This window comes from Gallinula chloropus, assembly GCF_964237585.1.
Source record: "Gallinula chloropus genome assembly, chromosome: 9".
Taxonomy (NCBI): domain Eukaryota; kingdom Metazoa; phylum Chordata; class Aves; order Gruiformes; family Rallidae; genus Gallinula; species Gallinula chloropus.
Window position 1 is genome coordinate 14,113,625 of NC_140094.1, and position 25,502 is coordinate 14,139,126.

At 43.0% G+C, this 25,502-nt stretch overlaps 1 protein-coding gene across 2 annotated transcripts in view; it reads left to right on the forward strand.

Moving 5' to 3' along the window:
* Positions 1 to 302: 302 nt before the first annotated feature.
* The window catches only part of MCTP2 (multiple C2 and transmembrane domain containing 2), a gene marked incomplete at both ends in the record, with an annotated part of 101,772 nt that continues 76,572 nt past the window's right edge, over positions 303 to 25,502 (forward strand). The window contains 7 exons of one of the 2 annotated variants that reach the window (XM_084268088.1): positions 303 to 798; positions 5,288 to 5,347; positions 6,417 to 6,525; positions 18,322 to 18,464; positions 19,237 to 19,313; positions 20,482 to 20,593; positions 22,559 to 22,594. In XM_084268088.1, coding sequence (XP_084124214.1) covers positions 325 to 798; positions 5,288 to 5,347; positions 6,417 to 6,525; positions 18,322 to 18,464; positions 19,237 to 19,313; positions 20,482 to 20,593; positions 22,559 to 22,594 — 1,011 coding nt within the window. Of the gene's footprint in view, positions 799 to 5,284; positions 5,348 to 6,416; positions 6,526 to 18,321; positions 18,465 to 19,236; positions 19,314 to 20,481; positions 20,594 to 22,558; positions 22,595 to 25,502 lie in introns of both variants that reach the window. The other variant, XM_084268087.1, reaches the window with a different exon arrangement.

The window sequence follows — 25,502 nt, forward strand, 5'->3', positions numbered from 1 at the left end:
TGACTTCTCTTAGCAATCATTAAGTAGTAGGCAGACAGTGCTTTTTAGTGTAGGATTAAATACTTGTTCCGGCTGTTTTCCTCCTAAATAATCAAACCTACCCACCAGATTGTATTTGGAAGCACTCGTTAATGAGGCATGCTTTTTTTTAACTGTTTAGAAAAATGACTGAAAGTTTCAAGATGAGACAACGTGAATCATAACCTACAGCGGCTGTTCACTTTCGTGATTGACTTGCCTTCTTCCTACGTTCCTTCTAGTCACCCTGGGAATCACTGAAGCAGTTCCGTGCAGGAGGCATTGCTGAGATCCCCCCTTGCAGCAATGGACTTGGATAAACCATCCGTCTGGGGATCCCTGAAACAGAAAACTAGGCCGTTCCTCCAAAACCTGAGCGTGAGGAAGACAAAGAAGAGGTCTAGCAAAATGGTGGAGAGGAAGGTCCGCTCCTTGGACCGGCGCCTCAGCATGTCGGTGCCTGACATGCTGGAGGTGGAGACTCTAACAGAAGAAGAAACTACGTATTCGAGTACTCAGGTGTTGTCAAACTGTACGCCCAAGAGCTTCTCCAGGTCTGTGGTGTCCCTGAAAAGTAGAAGCACCTCAGTGAGGCCAGTGGGAGAGGATGGGACGTGGGATCCTCAGCGGGCGATGCACACGGAGGTGACAGTCACCCACCCGGACTCGCAAGTTGTGGGAATCCCTGTGTCCGAGGGGAAGAGGAAATCCAGTGATGACCTCTTTGAGCTGCTGCAGGGAGCTCGTCTGAGCACTGCTTTGTCAGATGAGGGGGCAGAGGTAGGTGCTTGGGTATCAGCTGGAATCCAGGATCATTTCTGACTTGTCATGCTTCTCCTTAATTGCCTGAGTTATAAAGGGATGGAGAAGGGGACCCTACTCAAGGAATGAATTGATGGTATGAATAAGCATAAACCATACATGATATAATTTATTGGAGACTAATTCCAGTGTCTTTTCAGTCTGAATCTGCAGAATAACTCTTACGTGTTTCTATTCTGGCAAGGTTACAGTACTTGAAACTTTTCATGTTTCTTGGAATTTCTTGCTTAAAACTAAAGTTGCACCACTCTGAGCTCTGGAATGTGCTGCCAATGCATTTGCCATAGCTATTCTTTTCAGTTAATACAGCTTTAGCAGGATTGCTATATAGCAAAATCAACTCACCATCTGCCCATTAGTGACCTAGCTGAAGGCAAGAGGTGATGTGAAAGATAATGGTGAACTCTGTACCTGGAGTTAACTGAAACAAACACGTGATGGAGATCAGTGAACATGCAGCACCATGCTTAGGGCTGCCTTTTGGGTTTATATTGTCATTAGTTAAAGGAGGTTGCAAAACCAAAGTGCTTCCTCTGTATTCCCCATCTTGCCTGCCTTCTCTGCCTCTGCAGTCAGTATTTCTGTGGCTGGATGCAGTGTCCCGTGAGCAGGAGGATCCAAGTCAAATGCGCTTCAAATCTGACACACAAGAGTTGTTCCTGCCCAGCCTGAACAATGTGGGGGAATCCCATGGATTTGCATGGTGGCTTTATAATACAGACAGAAGGTGAAGACTGTGGCTGCATGAAACATTTTAGGCAAAATTAGTTATATTTATGTTTTGTGGAAATGTATCTTCCCCCAGTTGAGTTATCACTGGGAAGGTCAGTTTTTTAACTTTGCCTTTTCACCCGTAACCCAGACGTTAGGGTGGCTGCTTTCTGTAGTCAATCCGAGATGCAAAAATGGGGAATAGATGTTTCTGTCTGAAGCCTTCCTTTGGGAGTGGGGATTGCACAGGTTAATTAACATTGTTTTAAACTGCATGTTCCAAATGTTAATGCTTCTGTGGGGAAAATTGTCCTTCCCCATATAAAGCTGCTTGCTCTGCATCTCAGATCTGTGCGTTGTGATCACCTCAATGCTAGCTCCTAGTGTGCTGTGATGCAAAGTGTCAGACTGATAGTTACTGACCGTTACATTATAAATATGTCATTATTTTAGGGAAAAACTCCTAAAGTAATGACAGTAGCAGCTCCTTCCTGGTGTTAGAAACTCTTAACCGAAAATTTGCCCCAGCAGCACCGTAGTTTTTCCGAACACCTGCTTTGACTTTGGGCAAACTGAGTACTTTAGGAGAAGGAGCTATCTGTGTAGTGATGGAGTTTGAGTTTCTTCCAGATGCACAGTCTGAGTCTCACTTACTGTCTGCAGCATTTAAATCTTTCCCAAGCTGTGTATTTGTATATGTGCTTGTGTCTGTAAATCATTATTTATCTTTGTATGATATCATCTTGATACGTGAACATCCTGCCTTCCTTCCTATCATCTGCCTCCAATTAGAACTTTACAATTTAGAGAGATTATTTTTTCTAAAGAATACAGAGCAGAGAGGGAAGCAAAGAAAAGTAGAAATAAATAAGGAATATTGAATAAATTTAATTATTTTAAAATCTAATTCATTAAATCCCTCAATATTTAGCTTTTCATGAGCTTCATTGAGCAGCTACAAAAACTGTGCTCTCTGCCTCAGATGGGGATGGTTTGTTGCAGAGGTTATTGGTCTCCTAATAATGGGTGGGGTTGCTGTGAAGAGCATGACAGTAGCTTGTATCATTCTTTTGTGAGCATCCTTCACTGATCAATGAGGCAAATCAGGAGGAATGCAGATCCCTGGCACGAAACAAACTAAAAAAAGCAGAAATGTAGGTTGAGATTTTTTTCCCCCTGAATTGCTTGTCACATGCCACCTACTCATTTCCTGGTTATCTTTGGTCACCCTGTATCAGATACTTTGAGCCTCATGCAAGAGCTCAGTGTGGGCTTGTGGCTTTTGTGCTCCTCTGAACTCTCAGCACAGCGTGCCAGCTTCAGCAAAGGCTCTTGCCACAGGCACCCTATTTCCATTCCTATGAGATTTACTTTATCTGTTCTCTATTGCAGCCCAGCTGGGCAAATTTGAAGGTTGAGTGAGACTGAAGTTGCCTTGAACACCTCCCTGGGTGATTCAGGCTGTGAAGGGCACAACTGTTAATGCCACTTTTTTGCAGTTGGGTTTTGCCCCCAGTCTGGTGTCATTGCTGAAGTGCTCTAACACCCCTGCTTCATCATTGTCTTGCTAACACCTTGCAGTGAGTCACTGGCAACGCAAAGCCTTGTCTTGTTGCTTATGCACTCAGTGCCCTTGCTTTTTTAATCATTCTGCAGAAAACCAGAGGAGATAGAGATGGTAAATCTCATCAGGCGGAACAGCTGGTTGACACATAGATATACACATTTGTGTGTGTATATATATATATATGCTCTTGTTTGATTTGGTTTTTTGCAGATACATGTGGAACTGTGGCCTACTTGGTGGATGTGGCTATGTCTGTTTATGCTTTAAAGTTTAGAAACATTACCAGTTAGATAAAATAGAGATCTCATGACAATATTTTCGGAGAGACTTTTATCTATATGCAGTGATCTCACCACAGTTAGCTACTCAGAGTAACAGCGATTTCCATTATATGGAACTAAAATGAAAAAAAACCCAAACCCAAGCTTTTTTACTTAAAAATGATAATTTTTGTTCAAAATCCATCTATACAATGTGAGTAAATATAAACAGAATAAAGAAAAGATTAGAACTTTGAGGGTAATTTTTTATTATAAATTATATCAAGATAGCAGGCAATACTTTTTATTAGTATAATTTCAATATGGTTCTTTGATTCTGTGTTTATGCCATGTAAAGCAAGCTGTAAAGAGAAACTATTATCAGTGCCGGTGATAGTGCCCGAAGGAGACTCCTGTGAAGCTGGAGACTATGCGAAATGCTATGTTTAATGCACACAAGTGAGATTTTATGCATGCTAGTTCAGGAAATTCAAAGTTAGGGTTCCCCTAGCAGCTGTAACTCAGCTCTGTTGCGCGAGAAAACTCTTCTGCTGCTCTTTATGATGATAATTTTCCTACTTTTAATGTGTTTTTGCAAGGTGGCCAAGTTATGATTACTGTGGGAACCATAACGTTAAATTTCGTCTGTCGTGCAAGTGAAATTCTACTTGCAGTGCTGGATTATGGTGCTTCCTGATATGTTTGGGAGGAGGAGGAGAAGAATTACACAAAAGCCTATTTATATTTATTTCAGTGCTTCAGTATCTCTAAGATTTATGATCTCTGGTCTGGGAGCTGGTTGGTTTTGTATTTTTTCCTAATGCTTGTGTAACGCTCCACACAATGCAGCACCCACCTGAGAGATTTGGATGTTACCACACTGTAAGTAACCATATTTTCACAGGAGGATTGAATTCCACCTTGTGTGCATTTCTGCTGACTGAGGTTATCTTTCCCATAAATCTTTGTGTTTGAGTAGGCTGTGATTGCACTGCGTTCGACCAAAGGAGTTACCCAGGCATGTAGGTCCTCCTGGGCTAAAATGATGTCTGTCCTGGCAGTCTGTCCTAGCAGTCGGAAGAGCTGTCTTGACCAATGAATCCCTCCTGTGCGTGCAGACAGTCTATAGATACCATGCCACCACAGCCTCAGTATTTAGGAAGAAATGCTCAACTTCCCCTTCTAGAGAAAAAATCTTTGGGTCTTCAAGTTACGGCAGAAAGCGGGGGGATGTTTGACATCTTTCATCCCTTTTGCTTTGACCATTTATATCTAACTTTGGTTCTTGAATGTCTTTTTTTGGGGGGTTGGAAACATACACAAACCTGACCAAAAAACCCACAAAGCAGACCAGAATTTTTCCTGGACCTTGCCTTTTGGGTGATGAAGGAGAAATTATAGCCAAGTGAAAGAGCAGCTGGCTCTCCAACCCCAGGATATTGCTGCTGCTGCCACTGTTTCTGGCATTTGTTTTATTTTAACAAGGACACTTGGAGATTCAACAAATAAAACTGGGCTCGGGAGTAGGGGTCAGCATTGCAATGCTGATGGGTAAGTCACCAGATGCCGTGTCCTTGAGGCATCAGAAGAGTTTGTGTTAAGGACCAGCAGCGCTGCAAGCACAGGTTTCGGCTGTGGGGGAGGAGAATTTATTCCAGTAGCTGGAAGCAGGCATCTTTTTTTTGGGGGGGGGGGGGGTTAGATTAAATTCAAGACAATAAGTGCAGTTACTGAAAAACAGGAAATAGACATGTATTTATCTAAATGATGGAGGGGAAGGTTCTGTAAGCAGAAGTAGAAGAATTTAACTGGTTACACATATGTATGCGTACTTGACTAATACTGGCAGTGTTTTGTTCATCCTTATATTACTGTTGTGTAATTCACTGTATTTTTTTTTTTGCAGTACCCATGTGGAGAAATGGATCTGGACTCATCCATGTCATCTCAAATATTTGATGATCAGATGGTAAGTCGCTTTATTTTAAAGCATTTGGAAACTTCAACAGAAGCACAATTTGTGTTCTTCACTTCTTACAAGTTTAGAAACCCTGCAAGTGAAGAAACCTTCTATATATTTCTCCAATGCACCTTTTTTGTTGTTTTGTTTGTTCAGTGGTGGTTTTGTGCTTTTTTCTTTTTAGCAGTGCAAAATGATTGCTAATGTTTTTAATAGACCTGAATGTCCTGGATTTTTTAGAAGTGTTCCATCACTTCTATTATGCCAGTAAATGATGAGAGCATCAGCATACTCAATCAGCAGCCTGGATTAAAATAAAGCACTTTATATGTGGTAAGGTTTGATGGACAACAGAACCCCGGGTTTAGGGCAGTTTTGCCATGTGCTCTTCTCATTTAAAGCCTATTTGCCTATTCCAGATGGACTTCTCTACCTTTGCCCTCTGATAGGCTCTGGGCAGCACTTGAGAGGTTGTTCTCACCAAATAATCCAGCTAGTTGATGCTGAGGTGTGTAAGCCTGGCAGCACCTCTGATGACCAAAAATCCTATGGATTTTGCTGCTGGAAAACCTCCCAGCTAGAGCTGCCTGTTGCTGTGTTTCTGTCTCTTGGAACTGTGTAAAGAAATGCTGTCCTCTCAGTAGCTACATGAACTGTGTAATTCCCAGTTCCTCAGAAGAGTATGAGTGGGCTTGATCCTTAGGGGTACCTCCCACCTTGAGATATTCTATGAATGTACAAAAGCAGCTAAGAAAAAAAAAAAAGAAGAAAATTGGTAGGATTTGGAAAAGTTGTGCTTAAATTTATCATTGTTAATATCACCACTCATTTTCAGGTGTTACCCTCCTTGTGCTACCCCTGGTTTATGAATGTACCTGATGGTGATAACTAGTTACTTGCAGAATGAAACAAAGCCTGGGAAAGAAAGTTTTAGGTTGCTTTTTCTTTTTTCTGTCTGTAAATGATTGCCCTAAGGAAAGGTGAGAACTTTGCCTCTGCAAAAACACAAGAGAACAGCTGCTCCAATCACGGTCTGCTTCAGGTGTGCACTGGTGACTGATTGCTTTGTTCTCTGTAGGCTCTAGAGGAAGCAACTGATTGCTTGAGTGACCTGCCCAGCCCCTTTGCCTACCTGCTGACCATCCACCTGAAGGAAGGTCGGAACCTGGTTATCAGAGATCGCTGTGGTGAGGCCCCACCTTTCATCTCACTTCCTTGAAAATTCCCGTGGCTCTCCTTTCCCTGGCTTCAGTTTGGCAGCAGTTGGCTTCTTTTCTTATCTCTAATGCAACAAGACGTTGACTTGTGTCCCTTGTCCGGGTCACAGCACTCAACGATTGGCTTTATCCACCTTAGGTACACAGTGGAGGGAGCTGCTCTCTTCCTGCTGCTGCTCCTGTCTCTCTGTGCAGCTGCAAAGCACCACCATGGCTGGGTCTAGCATCTCTATCTGTTCAAGAACTGCAGTCGTTAATAGACAGAAACTGTGTTTGAGTGTAAAAAAAATAATAGCCAAAGAGGATTTTGAAATTTATTAGGTGATGGAGCCACTCAAGGAGTAATTTTTTTTGGGGGGGGGGAGGTGGGGTTATCAGCAAATGTTTAGCAAAAGGGAAACTGTTGGACCACGGCTGTAAACCAACAAATACCCTCTCTAATCTGGGATAAAATGAATGACAATATGAACACACGCCCCCTCCCCCCCCCCCCCCCAAAAAAAAAAAAAACAGCAAAAAAAATCCCCACAACCAAAATCCACCTCCAAATCAAATGAATTAGAAAAGATTTAGGGGATTCCTGGAAAACCTGGGTGAAAGTGCTTGCTTGTAGGCTGCCTTTTCTTCAGGCTGTTGTACCAGGAAGTAAAAGTGCTGGAATTAGCCAGTTAGTAATTTCAGATAGGATATTAGGAAAAATTTCTTCACTGAAAGAGTGGTGAAGCATTGGAATAAGCTGCTCAGGGAGATGGTGGAATTATTGTCCCTGGAGCTGTTAAATAGGTAGATACAGTGCTTTGGGAGATGATTTAGAGGTTCTGGTGGTGAAGCGCTGACAGAGTTGGACTTTTGATGATCTTTGAAGGTCTTTTCCAGCCATGATGATTCCATGGTTCTGTGATTCCTCTGCTTGGTGTGGAGGACAGAGCTGTCCTTCCAGAGGCTTTGCAGCAGCTGCTTCAGGACCTTCGATGTGAACTTGCCAGAGCGCTCTTCCATATATTCACTCTTTCTGCATTTCAGATTTATTCTTTATTCCGTATTTTTTTTGTGCAGGTAGTAGAAACAGCTCTGATACCTTTGCATTACAAAATCTACGAGCAGTTTCTTTTGAGATGGAAAAAATAGGGTTTATCCATATGGGAATAAAGAGAATAAGCTTGCATAGCCTGAAGGCCTGTGAAGGTTTGTGTCTGGAGGGACCTGTATGGATTTAGAAACCTTCTCACATTGGGATTTCTACTACTTGTTTTCTCAGTTAACATTTTCCATGTTGGCTTTTCACGTCTTCACAAAACATTAACTCTTGGCTAAGCGTGGACTCGTTTTTCCTCCCAGCTTTCAGGAGGAGTGAATGAATACTCAGATTAAGATCTTCACTCTTTAAACAGAAGGCTGTGCTTCCTGACGGAGTAGCAGTTCATCAGATTTATTAACAAGCTGGACAAGCCAGGGCACATCCAGCTGCTTATACAGAAAAGATGCTCTAAAGCGAGCAACTCCAGCAGAGTAGTGTTTCCAAAGACAAAGTATGATTTGCTCTAGGCTGCGTGATGTTGTGTAAGTGTGTAAATGCTTGTCTTAGTGAAGCCTTGGACAACCTAGTGAAATAACATAAGCAAGGGGAGGAAAAAAAGTGGTTTGATGGGCAGCTGTTGCTTTGTGGCAAATGGCCACTCATTGAGAAAGCAGAGTATGTGCTGATGGTATGTTATTCAGTAAAAATCTTGCTTTTTATTTTTTGCACAGACAGTGAGGGTGGGAAATAGTGGCAAAAGGAGTTGCAGTGGTGGCTCCTTGGAAAAAAGCATAGAGCATGCTGCTTGATACCCTGATGGGCGTCTGTATAGGTGTCTGCTGTTGTACTGGGTTCTTAATAATTTGGTGTGCTGCTTAGGCCTGAGCTGCAACCATTGTGTGTTTTGCAATGTGCTCTTAAGAAGTGAGAAGTTACCAGCTTTTTCTCACATCAGAGAGATGAGCAACCTCGGAGAAGACTTGTGGGCTGGTAGATGGTGACTTCCCTCCTCTCCCTCTGCAATAACACCACATACAGCCACTGTGCTGGGGTGTACCAGCCTGCTCCGAATCATCTGAGATACAGGAACATGCTGCCCACAGACGGTGTGTCCTGCAAGTCAGACTGTGGCTTGGGTTGAAAGCCAACTTGTCCTCACTGACATTTTGGTAACACCAAACCCCCAGAGCGAAGCAAGCAGCGCTGACACAGCTGGGAGAGGGTTTCAGGCCCTCTTCCCCATGGTTCCTGTATGCAAAAGAGGTGCCCGAGCTCTGCAATGGGCCGTATGCTGGGTTGCTGGTTCTGCATTTGAAGTTTGAAACCTCCTCTGGTCAGCCGTTCTGGCTGCACGGTGGCTGAGCTGCAGTAGCAGCGTCCTGCGGCTGTTCAGAGCGGTTTGCGTCTTCCTCAGGGGAAACGGGGTGTCCTGCCCGCTCCTCGTGCCGGCGTTTCCTTCCCCCCCGCCCCGAAGTTTGAACTCGGGAGCCTCTCCGGAGCTGCGGCCGGAGGGCAGCGCCCAGCGCGCGTCGCTGGTGCCCTCTCGCGGCCGTTCCCGGCGCTGCCCGCGGAGACCCAGCTGGGGCCGGGCCCCGGCAGGGCTGAGACTGTCCCCTCGGGCTCCGGGATGGCTGGGACCCGACCCCCGTGCTCCAGGCAGGGATGGCTTGGATCGTCCCCTCGGTCCTCCTCGGCTGCCGCCTTCATCTGCTGCCGTACATCCCGTGACCTGGGAGCCGAGCGGGGGGCAGGCAGCCGCATTTCAGCTCTGCCGCGGCTCCGAGGGCAAGAGGCGATGAGCGGGGCTGTGCTTGGCATTGGAGCAGCCGGGGGGAAGTCTGGCACTGGCATTCAGTCTTTGCTTCTGTCTCGTCCCCGTGCAAGGAGTACGGATCTGTGCACTTACATAAGCATAAATACAAGGTGCATAGCAAAGGAGGAATATTTCTACCCTTGAAAGCAGCTGCTGATGGAAACTCCTGGTTCTGGTTGGTAAATTCACAGGGCTCTCCCTGAATTTGCCCAGTATATGCTGAGAGTTATTAAGTAGGAGTTGCTTGCGCTTGCCTGAGTAAGGTGAGCAGCAGTTCTCATAACTGCAGGCTGTAAGAACTACATGAGTCTACTTTTTCCTAACTTTCCAGGTATTTTTCCAGACTTTCTGACTTGCTATGTGCTGCTCTTTCCAGGATACGTTCCCTTTGGCGTGAATTAAATTCCTCCTTCACTTTACCAGATTTTTATTACATTTTATCTTCACAGCACTATGCTTGTTAAGGTCTGCTTTTTACTATTTTTCCCTCCACCTTTTGCTGCTTACAATTTTTTTTTTTCTTCTGTCCACTGTGTCTCTCCAGTCCCTGATTTTCTGTAGCTCCTCTCTTTCTACCTGGTCTCTGTATAGTGGGGTGCAGTCCATCAGCTTAGGAGTCTGGCTCAGCCATCTGTGCTCCCTATGAAGTGTAGAAGCAACACAGGAAAAAATGTGATTTGTAGTGTTTCCTTCTCCTCTCTTATTTTTTGGAAGTGTAAGGGAAAGGAAGAGCCTCTGTATAGCAATGCCCAATATGTGTACCCTAGCCAAGGAAGCAGAGTGCTGTTAGAGCAGGGTCTTGGTTCTGGTGGAAATAGGGGAAACTCCAAAAAAATTGCAGTGTCTCCTCTCAGGGATGCAGGATGAAAGAGGTGTTGCCTGTTGGTTATCAGCTTGTGTGGAGTCTGATTTACTTCTCGCTGCTTCATAGGATGCAGCCTGACTCAGTCACACGTTACAAACTGCCTGAGCAGATATCAAGGGGCGTTTGGCGAGAGGTGTTCCTGTTACCCACGTGTACCTTTGGTGCCTAACATGAGGTGGTGCATGGGTCCCATCGCTACTGTTCCTACGGGTCTGTGTGTCCATATACACAATTCCAAAAGTTTGGGGTTTATGTACTTTGTATAGTGTTACTGTTACTAGATGACGTGATGTATCTTGGTCATGGTGAGGAGTTTGGTCTGTGTAGTTTTAATAGTGTAAGTAGTAAGAAAGCAGAAACATATTCTATTGATTAAGTATCTGTGGAGCACTGGTAGTTCTGCAGAAAAGGTAATTACTTGGCTTAAAAACCTAAGCATTCTTAATCAACAGTTCTATAAGTGCTGTCCTTTTGTTGCATCCATAGTGGTTTTATGGGCTTTTTGAGCCTTTTTCTGTGAAGCCCGCAGCTTCCATCTCCGCATGCTTTGTGCTGTGGGAGGCTGGAGCCCATCTCTACTTGCTGGTTCACTTTCAGAGAGCAGGGTGATACCCCATGTTTGAGTCAGCCTAATGAAATCCGAAACATCCTGCTCCCTTGTGGCTCTGAGATGCTCTGCTTGTGCACAATGCTGCCTGTGCGAGTCACCTTTGCATGTCACACCAGCAGCAACTTGATGCCACAGCTGTGAGGAAGCATTACCTTCCTTCAGTTGACAAACCCAGCTCTACAAAAAACCAGAAACTGGGTTTTGAGTGCCTGTAAAGGTGAGAAGCCCCTCCTGTTTCAAACCCCTGTACTTTCATCTGTTAAATGCTGTGGTTAGAAGAAATACCGTATTTCTCAGATGTGATGTCTACTGGTGAGTGGCTGTGGCTGTTGGTTTTTCTTTTGTGTGGTTTTTTCCCCCTCAGCTGCAGTGCTCCAGCTTGAATTTTGTGTGCACATCTCCTGCTTAGTCTTGTGCTTTCTAGACTTTTACAGGATATTTGTGCCCCATCTCTCTTTCTTTCTCTCGTTTCCCTTGTTTCCTGTTCCTGTGCTTTGGGTTTGCCCTTGGTTGTTTCCTCTCAAGGTGATCATGTGAAGGGTGGGCTGCAGTAGTACAGAGCATCCCATTGTCTCGCTGGGTGCATCATCCTCTCTCCCCCATCCAGAGCACATCATCATCTGCTCTCACATCTGACACCACTTACTGCCAGAGGGTCCCAATGGGCTCCCGGAGCTGCGGAGACACCATGCTGCCCTGCTGCAAGGGCAGCTCCACACATCCGTGTGAGCTGTGCTGAAGCTCAGCCTTCCAAGGGCAAAACAAAATCATAGATTCATAGAATGGTTTTGGTTGCAAAAGACCTTCAAGACCCTCAAGTCCAACCATCTATCCAGCCCTACTAGGTCCAACACTAGACCATGTCACCAAGTACATGTACTCTTCTTCTAAACACCTCCAGGGATGGTGACTCTACCACCTCCCTGGGCAGCCTACTCCAGCATCTGACAGTAAAGAAATAAGAGGATGGAATAATGTGTCCTATTAATTTAAAGCAGTAATGAAACTGCGGTAGCCCACTGCTCCTAGCTCTCGGCTGCCTGCTCTACGTGCTGGCTCCAGGGTCCTGGAGGAAGGGGTGTGTTTGTGCTGTGCTGGGCATTTGTCAGCTTAGAGGAAGTCCATTATTTGGAAAACAAATGCTCAGAGCAATTAGGCTGAATCGCTCCCTGCAAACACGCCGATTATTTTGACTTTCTCTGTTTTCAGGGTATCTGCAATTAGATCATTAGTCCTTCAGATTTATTAATTATTGAGATTTATTAGGCAACTTTTCACACTTCTTTTTGAAAGGCATAATCATGGCTAATTTACAACTGTTGCAAATTTGAATGGTGCTGGGTATTTATTTTGATGGTTTCTGGATCCTGTGTAGCTCTGCTTGTGCTGTGAGTGTCTGTCTGTGCCAAGTCCAGTTTCTGGAAGCACAATGTTTGTGCCTGAAACTTTACCCTTGCACGTGGTGATCCCTGTGAGCATCCTTCCTGGACTGGCTGTGGGAAATGAGTGCGCAGAGATGGGAACCTCAAGAAAACACACTGAGTTCAAACAAAAGCAATTAATGTGTTATATGCATAGCTACCTTTGGTAAATTAATGATAATTTAAGAAATAGAGGGCTGGCAGCACAGGAAGAGCATAGGTAGGGCCCAGAGAATATCCTAAGACTTGTTTTGTTGGTAATTGTAATCTAGGTAACAGGTTTCTTCAACTCTTCAAGCCCTATCAGTTGTAAGACTGATAGCTGCCCTCCTTTTGGGGAGTACAGCTGCCTGCATTAAGGGCTCACACTGTGCCTTTCCAGGACCCCTGGAAGAAGATTTTATTAGGCAAAACACTGTGAATGCAGAGCGATGCAACTTTTTACACCTGAGGTCCTCGGTGGTGGCTGGGAAGTGGCTTCTGCCCTGTCCTGTGCCCTCCTGTGCATTCATACCTTAGCCCTGACTGGGAATTCAGTGTTCAGTTGGACTAACGGTGTTTTGGTTGGGTCTTGGGTTTTCTTGGTTTGTTTATTTTGGTTTGGTTGGGCTTTTTTTAACATGCTATTTCTGAATCATGTTTCATAGAACATCCTGCATCTGCTTCTTTCATCCTAGTAATGTTCCTTCCAGGATTTTTCCCTGTCGGCTGTGGGTTTGTGTGCATTCTTCACACTTCTCTGGGCTTTTGGGTTTGTTGGGTTTTGTGGTGATGTTTTGGTGGGGTGGTTTTTGTTCGTTTTGTTGTTTTTTTTCTTGGTTTTAGGTTTATTTTCCCTTGGAACCCTTTGGTGATGCTTGTTTCCAAGCAATGTTTTCTCTCCATCTGCTTTTGTAAAACTAGCTGGGCACAAAACTTTCCAAATTTACCTGAGTTTCCTGCCAGCAGAATACTTTTTTCTTTTGTCCCCAGGTTTCCCCACTGAGCCTTGATCTTGGGTATTTCACTGCAAGAATATAATGGTTTTCCACTTAAAAGTGTGTGTTCCATTTAAAAATGTCTTGCTCCTTGTTGTAAATAACACCAATAATTCTATTTCTGTGGAGATTTTAAGAAATTCATTTTTTATGTGCATATAAAATAAATCTTTAATTTCCTTCTTCAGATGAAAATGTAGGATTTTAACCAAAACCTAAGATGGTCTAGGTTATACTTCTCCCTGCTCTTTGATTTTTCTTATTTTTATTTTTTTAGGATTTTAAGTTGACTTGGCAGTTATGGGGTTTTTTAGTTATTTATGTAATAAGACTTGTTTCATATGCTACATTTCCAGTAAGTTTACTCCTATAAAATAGTGTGTGGCTTGAAATTAAATCGAGTCTTCTGGTTTTGGGGTTTTTTTTCTTCCTTAATTATGGAGCAAATGTGTAGTAGTATTACACAGTTGATGTGATACCTCTCTGGGTGGCTGCTAGAGGGCAGCAGTATCCATTTAAAAACACCATTAACAGTTTCTTGGGCTACTAAAGCCTGTCCTGCTGCTGTGTCCCAGCAACTTTAGGTGGCCGAGGCTTGCTTGCATTTCAGCTGAGGTTCTGTCTGCCTGTACTCGTTGCTTTTTGGTATTTGAGAAAGCAAATAGAAAGATAAAAGATATTAGAGAAATGAATTAGAGATTGAGACAGGTGTTGTTTCTTTAATGGGACAACAGGTCCAGATGATGGAATGATTTTTATTTTAGAGGTCATACTTTTTTTTTTCCATCTTACTGGATTTGTCAAGCTGAGAAGTAGATCATCCTGTTTGGTGTATATATATATATATAGTCTGTAAATTTTATTTGTCACTGTGTAACACTAAGATTAACCTCAAAGCATCGCACCTTGCTTTTCCCACGAGAAAAGTGTTTTCTTGGGCTAAATTCTCAACCGATTTCAAGAGTAATCAGTCTCCTTGCTTTACATGTGGCTGCAGCTGATGTGACTGAGATGAACAGGTTCAGACCTTGCACTGCAGAAGAGCCTAGGTACATGTGCTTAAGTTGACTCTGTGGCCTTTGCTGGGCAATGGCTGCGGAAAAAACTTCATTTAAAAATTTTTTAATGGCTGGTCTTCTTTTTTATGTGCCTGTCATGTGAAAATGAAAATTATTAAAAAAAAATGTCCTTGTTTAGACTAAATCACTAGGCAGTTTTTTGATAAGCTATGCTGTTTTGGCTAGGTTGTAGATATTCTCTAATAAGTAGCTTTTAATAGATGCAGATGTCTTTCTGATCTTGAATCCGGAAGCCTTCAAGCCTTGAATTTAAATGCAGTCAATAATTGGCAGTCTGTGCTGTTCATCTCCTCAGGTAGGGCTTGTACACCCAGCTTATTTATCATTGAATGGTTTGGGTTGCAAGAGACCTCCAAGTCCCACCCCTGGCCATGGGCTGGGACACCCTCCCCTAGCCCAGGTTGCCCGAAGCCCCATCCAACCTGGCCTTGAACACTGCCAGGGATCTAGGGGCAGCCACAGCTTCTCTGGGCACCCTGTGCCAGGGCCTCACCACCCTCACAGGGAAGGATTTCTTTCTAACATCTCATCTAAATCTCCCTTCCTTCATCTTACAGCTGCTACCCCTTGTCCTATCACTCCATGCCCTTGTGCTCTCAGTCCCATCTCCTTTTTAACCTATTTTGATCACCTGGATGCATTCTGGGGCATCTTAAAGAAAGCCAGAAATGGGCATGCTGGGCCACAGGAGCTTCATCAGCATTCCAGGAGCAGCTTGGGGGAAGTCGTAAAAGCCCCAAAAGGGCCGGGGTGCCATATCCAGCCCCATTGTTTCTCTCCTGGCCATCCAGTTCCACCCGATCAAAGGCCACCGAGCCCTGATGTGCGTCAGCGCCCGCCGCAGAGGTGAAAGTCCATCTGTTTGCCTGCGCCGAGGTGTCAGCCCGTCATTTGTATGATCCGGGAGCCGCGCTCCCATGCCGCCGACCCCTTTCCCCGCCTGCCTAGTTGAGATGTTACCCCTCTGACAGCCAGACAGGCAAGTGCCGCCGAAACCCGTGCCCCTCCGCAATTATTTTCCCTAACAATTAACGCCGGTACTAACTTGACACCTTTCCCTTGTTTGGCTTTTGTAAACCATCATCCCTTTTTCTATTAATTCCCAGCATTAATATTTCCTTTTCGCGCGAGTGCCGCCGCTCACCCGTGAAACAGTTTGAACATTATGTAGCTGTCAAGATAGCGAGGGATTACCCAGTGTGCCTTGCTGGAGTAAGTGACACCACTGAGGCCCCGGTTTGAGATGTTTATTTTGAGACTAAGCTGACAAGCATGAAGGCCTGATCCCAGAGTGGCAATCTTATTTAATTAAAGGCCTCTCTTTATTACAGCTTCTCCTCCCTCCCCCCCCCCCCCCCCCCCATTTTTTCATATGTTTTTATATAAATACATATTTTTCTATAAAATTTACATGTATTCTGTTTTGTGTGTATATATATTTTATATATAAAATATTTATAAATATATATAAATATGAAGGAGGTTTTTTATATAGATATATGAGAATGGTTGCTAAAGCCTGGCTCATGTGAGCAGTGCTGGGCAGCCCTTCCCCCTCTTTTATTTTCCTTTACTGTATAACAACCTGGAAAGCTTTCAGAGCAATAATGCAATTGAGATGCTTACTTAGCTATAGTCTTCTTGCTTCCCATCCTTGGAGAAAGGGCTTGGGAGTTTTATACTTGCAGGCATTGAACTTGTTGGCCATTTGCTTTCTCTGTCTCCTCTCTCTCTCTCTCTTTTTTTGGGTTTTGCCCTCATTCGTGGGTTTTCTGTACCAAAAGCAGATGGATTATGGGCATGCACCACCTGCCTCCATCGGCGCCCTCATGCTTTCATTTAATCAGTTGCTTTCCTTGTCTCATACAGTTGCTGTTTCACACACAGAATAGGTTGTGGATGTTATTATTACTATTATTATTTCTAATAATGCAGCTTGCTCCTGCTTATCCTGTAAATAAAAGCCAGTTTTCTCTTTTTTGTTTTTTCTTTCTTTTTAAAGGAGAAAGGAATTGGGATCTCTGGAGGTGGGAGAAAGTAACGCTAAAGAGCTGAATGCTGTTATTTCTCAAATTCTGCATCATCTGAGGGCTGCTGCCTCTGTTGTGGGGAGATGATTTATCTGTGTGTTCCCAGTCATTGTGGAAAGTGTGCTGGTTTTAAGCAGTACATTTTATGTAAGAACATAATCATAGTTCTGAGAAGTAGTCTAGTGGAAAAGTCTAGTCCTAACCCTCTGAAAACAATGAGAAGCTGCCCTCTGACTTCCCTGGCTTTGGATTAGGTCCTTGCTATTATTCTTTCTTAGAGGATAAGGAAAATGAATGCCTTTATAAGTTTGCAGCATTTTTCACAGAAAGGGTTTGATTTTTGGGCATCACTATGTAGGAAAAGGGTCAGTTGTAGATAGCGTTTGAAAACCAACTGATGTTTTCCTTCTGTGAGTGAAACATCCCTTATGTGCAGAGTTCGACAGGACTCTGGCAGTTTTCATTTTTGAAATTAAACAGAATAAAAACCTTCTTCAATTCTTAAAGGTGATAAATAACTGTGTCCCAGGGACACAGTTCTTCCCAGTACTATGTGACTCCAAATAGATGCTAAAACATACCTATTTTTACCTGAGACTGACTTCCCATAACACCAGTCGGAGCTTTGGATGCTTAAACGGATTTTTCACATTCTCACTGTTTCACCAAACTACTGATAAGACTGAGTATTGGTTTTGGGTAAGCTGACTTATCCTGAACTGCTATGTGTGCTGTCCAGTATCTCAGTGGAAGGCAGCGGGGGCAGGTTGAGATTTGTTGCTGGACATGATGAAGCTGATGGAGGAGTTGGTCTTTACCTGTGGGCAGCTCACACTGCAGGCTGGGGGGCAGCCAGCACTGTCACAGTAGCTGTTACTCTTCTAAGGAACTTAAACTGTTAGGAGGGAAGTTTAATTCCACATAGAAGTTATAATACAGATGATGTTGAATGTGACAGATGAACGGCACCTGGGATCAGTTAGTTGTATATGCTGCTACACCTCTGTTTTATTCCCTCCTTTATTTGCAGCTTGTGAGATTTATTTGTTGCAAAGTCTGCGTGCATTACTAAATCAACCATCTACTTAAGTCCTTCATTCACCTTGTTCGCCTTTTGTATAGTGTCCTGCATGGTGGTTGGTGCTGGTGCAGATGCCATGGGTTTAATATCAACAATAAAAAGTTGATTTCCTCTTCTCTTTTCCTTTGACAGCTGCAAGTCTGTCTATTGCTGCTGAGCGGCACGAGCCTCGCGCTCTGTCCATGGACATCTGCTCCATAAAAATATGGGACATTATTGCCATGGCAAAATGTGCAGCTTGGATTAAAGGATGTGTTACCTGAATTAGCGTGTGTTTGTCTTCACAGACTCATTTCTGTATGTGGTTTTTATCCTGAGCCAGTGAATAACATCAGTATTTTTTTCACTTAAACTTCAAATTGAGAGGTGACACCGGTGATGAAATCCTGACGGGTATTTTAGCTATTGTTACTGGTTTCCTTGGAGCTCCTATCCAAGTTACGATGCTTTTGACTTTTGGTCCTTTTATACATTCATAGTCACAGGATCACAGTTTTTCTCTTCCACTGTCTGTTGCTAGTTGGCCTGTAAATCGTCCTTCATCCCTGCTTCTGTTTGCTCTTTTCCCAAATTAAAATGTTAACTAAATTGCTAAAGAATAATTAACATTCTTTAAGAATAACACAGCAGACATCAAGCAGACTATGAAGAATTTTTGTTGCATGCTTTCAGGCAACTTTGAGATTCTGTTCAATAGAATTCCTGTATAAACCAGCAATGTTTATATAGTTAATTAAGTATATGCATGTATATATAAAATACGTCATTACCATTTATAATTGCTATTTATTCTTTTATGAGAGAATAATGTATGATTGTGGAGTTATGCAGGGGCAGTGCTAATCTGTTTTTTTTATTATTAATTATTGCAGGTACAAGTGACCCTTATGTGAAGTTTAAACTGAATGGGAAAACTCTATACAAAAGTAAGGTAGTCTATAAGAACCTCAACCCAGTTTGGGATGAGACTGTTGTGCTGCCCGTACAGACCCTCGATCAAAAACTCTGGATCAAGGTAAGTTTTGGTTTTAAACTTTTGAAAGATGTGTCAATTTGTGGGTTTTTTTAAAGAAATTATTTTCAACCCTAGAAGTGTCTTGATTTTTATTCACCGTAGTGGCATAACATAAAACACGATCCGGTTTAAGAGTTTCAGCGATTTCAAATTAAAGCACACATATGTCTCTCCCAGATTTCACTTGTGTGTTTTGCTTTCTGTCTGCAAAAAAACCCCCAAGCTGAAATAAAACCCCTTGAGTGGCTGTGTTTAAAGCTGTGGAGTTAAATTCTGCTCGCTCTCCCCGTGCTTGTGCAAGCTCGGTGAAACCAACAGTGGTTTCCTAAGCACGGTTTTAAGAGCATAATTTGGCTGGGCTGGGCAGAGTTATTACCTGGGATGCAGCCGTGACAAGGAGCGAAGCCTTTTCTCATTATGAGGAACATTACAGTTACCAGAACTCCCAGCTACCAGTTGTGAGCATTCATTGCTAAAACATCTGTAACCAGAAGTGTGCCTGATTTTTGTGCAGTGCTTTGTTGCGCTGCGCACAGAACCTGTGTGCTCCATCACGGTGCACGTGTCTCTGTTTACGTAATATTAAGATGATACTTTCAAAATGCTGTTTAAATATTTAGTTCAAAATACAAATTAAAGCAGGGAGATGGAAAATTATCCCCGAATTCTATCCATGCTTTGATCTTTCAAATACCAAATTGAACTGGGAGGGCTTAAAATATCTGTTCTTTTATCAGCTGGGATAAAACTGGCTTATGATTTTGCTACCCAGGTGTACGATCGAGACTTTACCTCTTCAGACTTCATGGGTTCGGCATTCGTAGCACTCGCTGAGCTTCAACTCAATAGGTAATGTGTTTGTTTAATTAAAGGTTATTAATGCAGCTTAATTGAGAAACGTAGGAAAATAATGGAATGTTTTTGCTGCAGCTTGGAATTTGTCTCTTCAGGAAAACTTGTTTAGATAGAAGGGCGAGGAGCACATTTTAAAAGAAATTGCTCAGGATAAATCCTGTACGTGCACGTTTTCATCCAGATTCAAATCCAACCTGGATGGAGCCCAGTTCAGCAGAAGGCGCCCTTTCCTTTTCATGTCTAGGAATAAGAGTTTCTCTGTGCCGCATTGTTTAGGGAGAGCTACACTGGGATAATTTATGGAGGTGGAAGAAGAAAGAGGGGAGAAGGTTGAGATCCCTTCTTAGCTCCACATAGTGCGGGGTGCTTGTTAATGCTTATAATCGGGCTGGGGAGCGGTTTTCCTGGCTGGCTGCGAGCGCCCCATTTCCAGCCTCCCCCCGCAGCCATCCGTACCCACGGCAGCTGCATCTGGCCCTGATTTAGTGTGGAGGCAAGCCCTGCGCCTTTTGTCTGCTGCTGCTGGGTCTCAATGTGGAGCTGAAAGCCAGGAATTCAAGTTTTAGTTCTTTTATACTCCCTTGCTGTGCGACCTTTTTCTTATTTTAAATTTTTTTTGGAGAAAATGAGTTCTCCCTGTATGGGTATAGGATTTCTCCCATGGCTGTTGTATCCAAATTTATAGAAATATTAATGAATTTATCCATGAGAGAGTGCCACCAGGTGAATACCAGCATTCCTGTTTCCTGAGAGGGAACTGAGTCATAGAGGGAAATTAAACACATGTGGAGGTAAGATAGAACACAGGTTTTATGAGTCGAATCCCACCTATTAATGTTAGAAAATTCACTTGGATGAGTTTCCCTGTCACTTTTCTTCCCTGTGAAGCGTAGGCAGTAGTAACTTAATTCAGTGTGCATCTGCATGTGGAGAGTTATGAGTTTTAAGCAATTCTGTATAAACACTAGGCTGCATTATTAAAAGGGTGGTGTATTTTTGTCGGAACTGAGGAGGAACCCTCTAGATTTCACGTTTTAACATTTAAACTCAATATTGGGAATTTCAGACAAGAAGCTGAAATTTGCACAGCTCAGCGTGACCTTTAATAATGAACTCCGGTTAACTGGAGTCAATAAGCACACATCTTTTTTTCTGCTTGTAGAACCACTGAACAGGTTTTAAAACTGGAAGATCCCAACAGTTTAGAAGATGACATGGGCGTGATTGTATTGAACTTGAGTCTAGCAGTCAAGCAAGGAGACTTCAAGAGAAATGTAAGTGGCTTAGGAAATCAAATTCATAGCTGGAATGTGTGTGGGGAAAAAAGCTGGCATAATCTGATTTACTGGGAAATGCCACCTTTGTTTTCATCCTTCAAGGCTCAGTATTGAAATTGAGATAGATCATAACTTTAAAAAAGCCTCACAGAAGTTGTGTAGATGTCTGTAGCTGGATGATTCTGTCTCACTGCGGTGATGTGCGCTGTGGCAGTGCTGTCTGTGTATCAGAGGTGTGGTATCCATCACTGCAACATGCAGGTTGGTGAATGTATGAACCCAACCTGCTCCAACTGCTGTTCCAGGGCATACTGTCTTCTGATTTCCATCTACGAGTTAAATAAATTTTTAAAAAGTTGATTTTTTTTTCCTTTTTCTTTCTTTTTTTCTGACATCGGAAAAAAAAAATCCATGTGAAATCTAAAAGCAAGGATTTGATGTTAGGACTTAAATTGCACCAATCAATTCCACGTTGGCTGAGAGGAGGAGATTGCTTGTAAAAACCTTGATTTTGCCACTGACGTGGTTTTTTTTGACTGATTTTAATTGAACTTGGCTCCTGATTCTGAAATACGGTGCATTTAGTGATGCTGGAGAAGGACCTGGCCAGAGGCTTGGGAACAGCACAACTGAAGCTGATAGCTTTAAATTTCAGGTCCTGCATGTGTTCTTTTTGCTTTTCATCTTTTGATTCCTACTCATGTTTTACACAGTGTGGAGCATACCTATGTTGATGAACTCATCCTGCTTCTTGCCAGCAAGGGATGGGGAAAAGCCAAGATCAGGCATTTACTTGGACTGGCTTGAAAACCAGAGCTAATTTTAAATCTGTGTAATACATATGTAAAGAGAAAATACTCCTACAAGTCTTCTATATAGTCTAGTATGAAAGTTTCTGTTTACAGCACATGATTGAATTATAGGTATGGAATTCCAGCCTGAATGGGATTATTTATGGAAACATAAATATTTCAAGGGCTTGGAAAGCAAAATAAGAAAAAAGTAATGTGGGATGTCTGCCGTTCATTATTCATTTTTCAAATAGTTGCCACTTTGAGATTTGTAAAATCCCAATATTAAGGTAATTGTAGAGGTATTTCTCCCTCAATATGCGATTGTTTAAAGGCTTAAGGACCACATTCAAAGCGCTGCTGTTGTATTTATGCATCTGTATGACAAGATGGCTTTGATCTGCAAAGTGAATTGCTCTAGTAAAAAACTTGTGCAAACGGGTGTTGCTGGCACATGTGTCACTGCACTGCAGGAAGGGGTGAAGCAAAGACATAAAGTTACGTTAGCAAAAAAGCAGGTTACCCCAAAAGAACCTCTGGAATTCTGGGATTTTTTTAAGCAGGCATGGGCTGAAGTGGGCCTAGCTCCTGAGACAGAAAATACGTTGCTTTGAAGTAGCAGCTTTTGGTACTCTTGGGTACTTAGTTAACATTCAGAGTGCAGATGATAGAAGAGTTGGTGCACGCTGTAATTTTTTTTAAAGACGATGTTTTAAGCCCTCATATTTCAAATGCAAATTGCTCAGCCATTTCCAGTGGAATCAGAATAGTGAAATGGCTCTGTCCACATTAGCACTTAACAGCAAGATGATTTTTTTCCCCTTTTTAAAATTAGCTTACTGTAGAACCAGATGGCACCAAAAGTATAAGCCATGTTTCTTAGTAATGGCTCTGGGTCCCTCCACTTCTTATTCTTGATTACTTTTTTTAATTTTATGGGGGTTTTGGTGCAATGCAGGTATTTTTAGTTTGTTGATCACTGTGTTTCATGGGAGAGGGGAGGTAGATGAATGCAGCTGTAGGTTCGGCCCCCTACTTAGTAATAACCTTTTCTAAGACGTTTGACAAGCTGCTGTTTGAATTATTTTACTGAAGACTTACTCCATTTCACTCCTTCTCTGTTTCCTCTCTCTGGGTTCTTTTTGCTATGATGGTGGGGACCCATGAATAGAGATGGTCAAGTCGGAAGAAGCGAACTTCAACCAAGGTAATCCATTTTTTTTTTTCTCTTCAAGTGCCTCCTGAAAAGGGTCCCATCCTCTGAAACAGAAAGAGTAAATGTAGGAAGACTCTGAAGTATAGATGCAAGCTGTTTCCACGTAGTGGCTGAGATACCTTTTGCTTTTTGATATTTGTTTTTAATGTGATGAGAAATCACTGCTGCTTTCTTATTGTAGGCACTGTGGGCAGTGTCTAGTGGCAAGCAAGAGGAAGACCTTGCCTTAGCAAAGAACTTTAGAAAAAGAGAAATAACCTGTGTACTAAGGAAATGAGTGTAAATTCAACCAAACAAAGGAGATGTGGAGGATTTGAGTTGCTTAAGGATACCTGAAAGGTGGCTGATTTCCTGGATTCCAGTCTAGTCGTTTGGGTCACCTCTCGCCATGGGAGGAATTTTGTGAGGCAGTATTTTTTCTGCTCTCCTCTGTGGGTTTTCAAATGCCTTTTGTTCTTGGGATGGAGACCAAGCAGGCAGTTTTCATTACCAGCAATGTAACAGGATTTCCAAGATTTGTGTGTTGCTACGTAACTACATAACTTGCTTTCCTTGGTCTTCTGTAGTATCCCTGCAGGCTTCCATTACTTTTATATTCCTGTACTGTCCCATTTTTGTATTAGATTCTGGCTTGTTCGGGAAACAAACCATGGCTTTTTATTTGTTCTGTAAAGCTTTAATTTGCTATTGAGTAAATAACAATGATATAGAAACTGCAGGCCCCAGTACCCAGCCTCAGAGCTATACCAGTCTAACTTTCTGAAAAGCAGAATTTGGCTCTGAGGAGACCATATAATCATCTTGATATTTTCCCTCTATAACTATTGGTTTTCTGCCTAAATAAATTGAATAATTAACCTCCTCTTGTTCTGTTCATTACAACTGTGGTGTGCAATGTACAGGAGCCAGCCCTCTCAGGTATTGCGCCAGCAAGTGTATTTTTGTCGACAGAAGTAGTGTGAAGTGTACAACAGCCCTTGGAGCTGGATGGCAACTCAGCGAGCCCTGGTTCCAGGGGTATCGCAGCCCTTCCCTGCGGAGAGCTGCCAGGCATCCCTGAATGCCCTATGACAGAAAGTGATGGAATAATTGAAGAACTCAGCACTTCAGTTATTAACTGAAGCTCTGAAAATTGCTGTGCCCTCAATCAGCGTGGCTTGATCCCCCTTTTTCTCACGTGTGCACACACAGCTGTCTCTTGACGTTGGTTGGCTTTGGGTCCTGGGAAAGGGAGCCAGGGTTTTTAACTCTGGCTACTCTGGTCAAAAAGGACCAAACTTCTGTCTTGGTTGCTGTCACTGGACGACTTGGGGTTTTTTTTGTTATCTCATTGTGTTTTGAGTAGGGTTTTTTTTTACATGTAGGTTTTTGGCCCCTCAGCTGTACGCCATGTTGGCAGGTCATTCAGTTCTTAAGATTCTGCCTTGTGCCTGAGCACCTTTTAAAATTAAATTAAGAGATGCTGAAGTATGGCCCTGAGTTAGGAGAAGTGGAAGTTTAAAACAGGAGGGGAGGGGAAAAAAAGGAAAGAGCTGCAACCCTGTGCTCTATTCTGTTCCAGTCACTAGAGGGTAGGAGAGCTTCAGTTCTTCCTAGGGAAGACACAGTTCATGCTCCAGTGTGATCTCTAAAGAAAAGCTCTGTGACCATCCAAAGGCAGTAAAAATATTTCCCAGCATGCGCTGGAAAAATCTGACAAAGCAGTATTTCCTGGTTTATTGATTCTGCTACTGCACTAAAACACTAGTACTGTACATCAATAACCATCTTTAGTTAGGAAACTCTGGTCTGTGGAAGCAGTACTAGCAGTTTGTTGCAGAACATAAAGGCTAGAAAGAAAAATTGTGTGCATAGGGAATATAGGTGTCTAGGGAAGGCACAAGAGGTTACGGAAGAATAGCCAGAGAGTATGATGGGGTAGAAAACAATGTTGCTGGACGAGATAAAGATACAGGAATAAGGGGGGCAGGGGAAATGGAGAGAGCTCTGTAATGGATGTGCAAACTCGGCTCTTTTCAGGCTACTGAGCGGACTCTGGTTGTTGCAGGAGGAAAAGGCCATGTACTTTCCATTTGAGCAGCTGAACTGAGACTGAGATTTCATCTCGGTAGGCTTAGGCAAATAAGATTTCTATTTGAAATGGTTTTCCTGGGTGTTTTTTTGTGGTGAACCATAACTGATCTGTTTTGCAATACTTAGGTTTTCTTTTACAAATACAGGGAAAAATGACTTAGATTCATTTTATCCATCCCTAAAATAACTTTCACAGCTTTTTCAAATCTACTGCCTATATGAAAGGAACCAGGTTATGATCTAATGTGACCATATTATGCTATCTTAGAGCAGATTTGGCATATCAATGTCCTAAATGTCTCCTATCAATCAGTCACAGGACTCTTGCTGGCTTCCCAAATTCACCCCAGATGGTTAGTACCCCTCTTAACGGTGTTCACATCCGATGAGACCCAGTGTCAGACTGGTGAAGGGGTTCCCCAGGGCGGTTGTGGATACCATGTGCTCTTCGTGTGTGTTCTCCAAGCTTGCTTGCTTTTTGCAGAGAAACTGCATCTCTGGCAGCGACGAAAACAGCAGCAGTACAGGATCTCCTGCCTAGCCATGGGTGTCTCATAGTCATTACAGATAGTACGCAGAAAGGGTTTCAACAACTGAATGTTGTCTATTAAATCATTGTGGTGCCAAAGCTGCTGAACTGGATGATTTAGCTATCTGTTGATTACACACTATATATTTTTCACTGCTGCTAGAGAGGAATCATCGCGCATTTGGGCAGAATCCCAAGGCATGGGGAGCACATTCAGATCCCTCGTTTTTCATGGGAGCTGAGAACAGCATTGTCCTCTGTGGGAGCTGTCTCCAAGGCTTTCTTCTTTCCTCATGG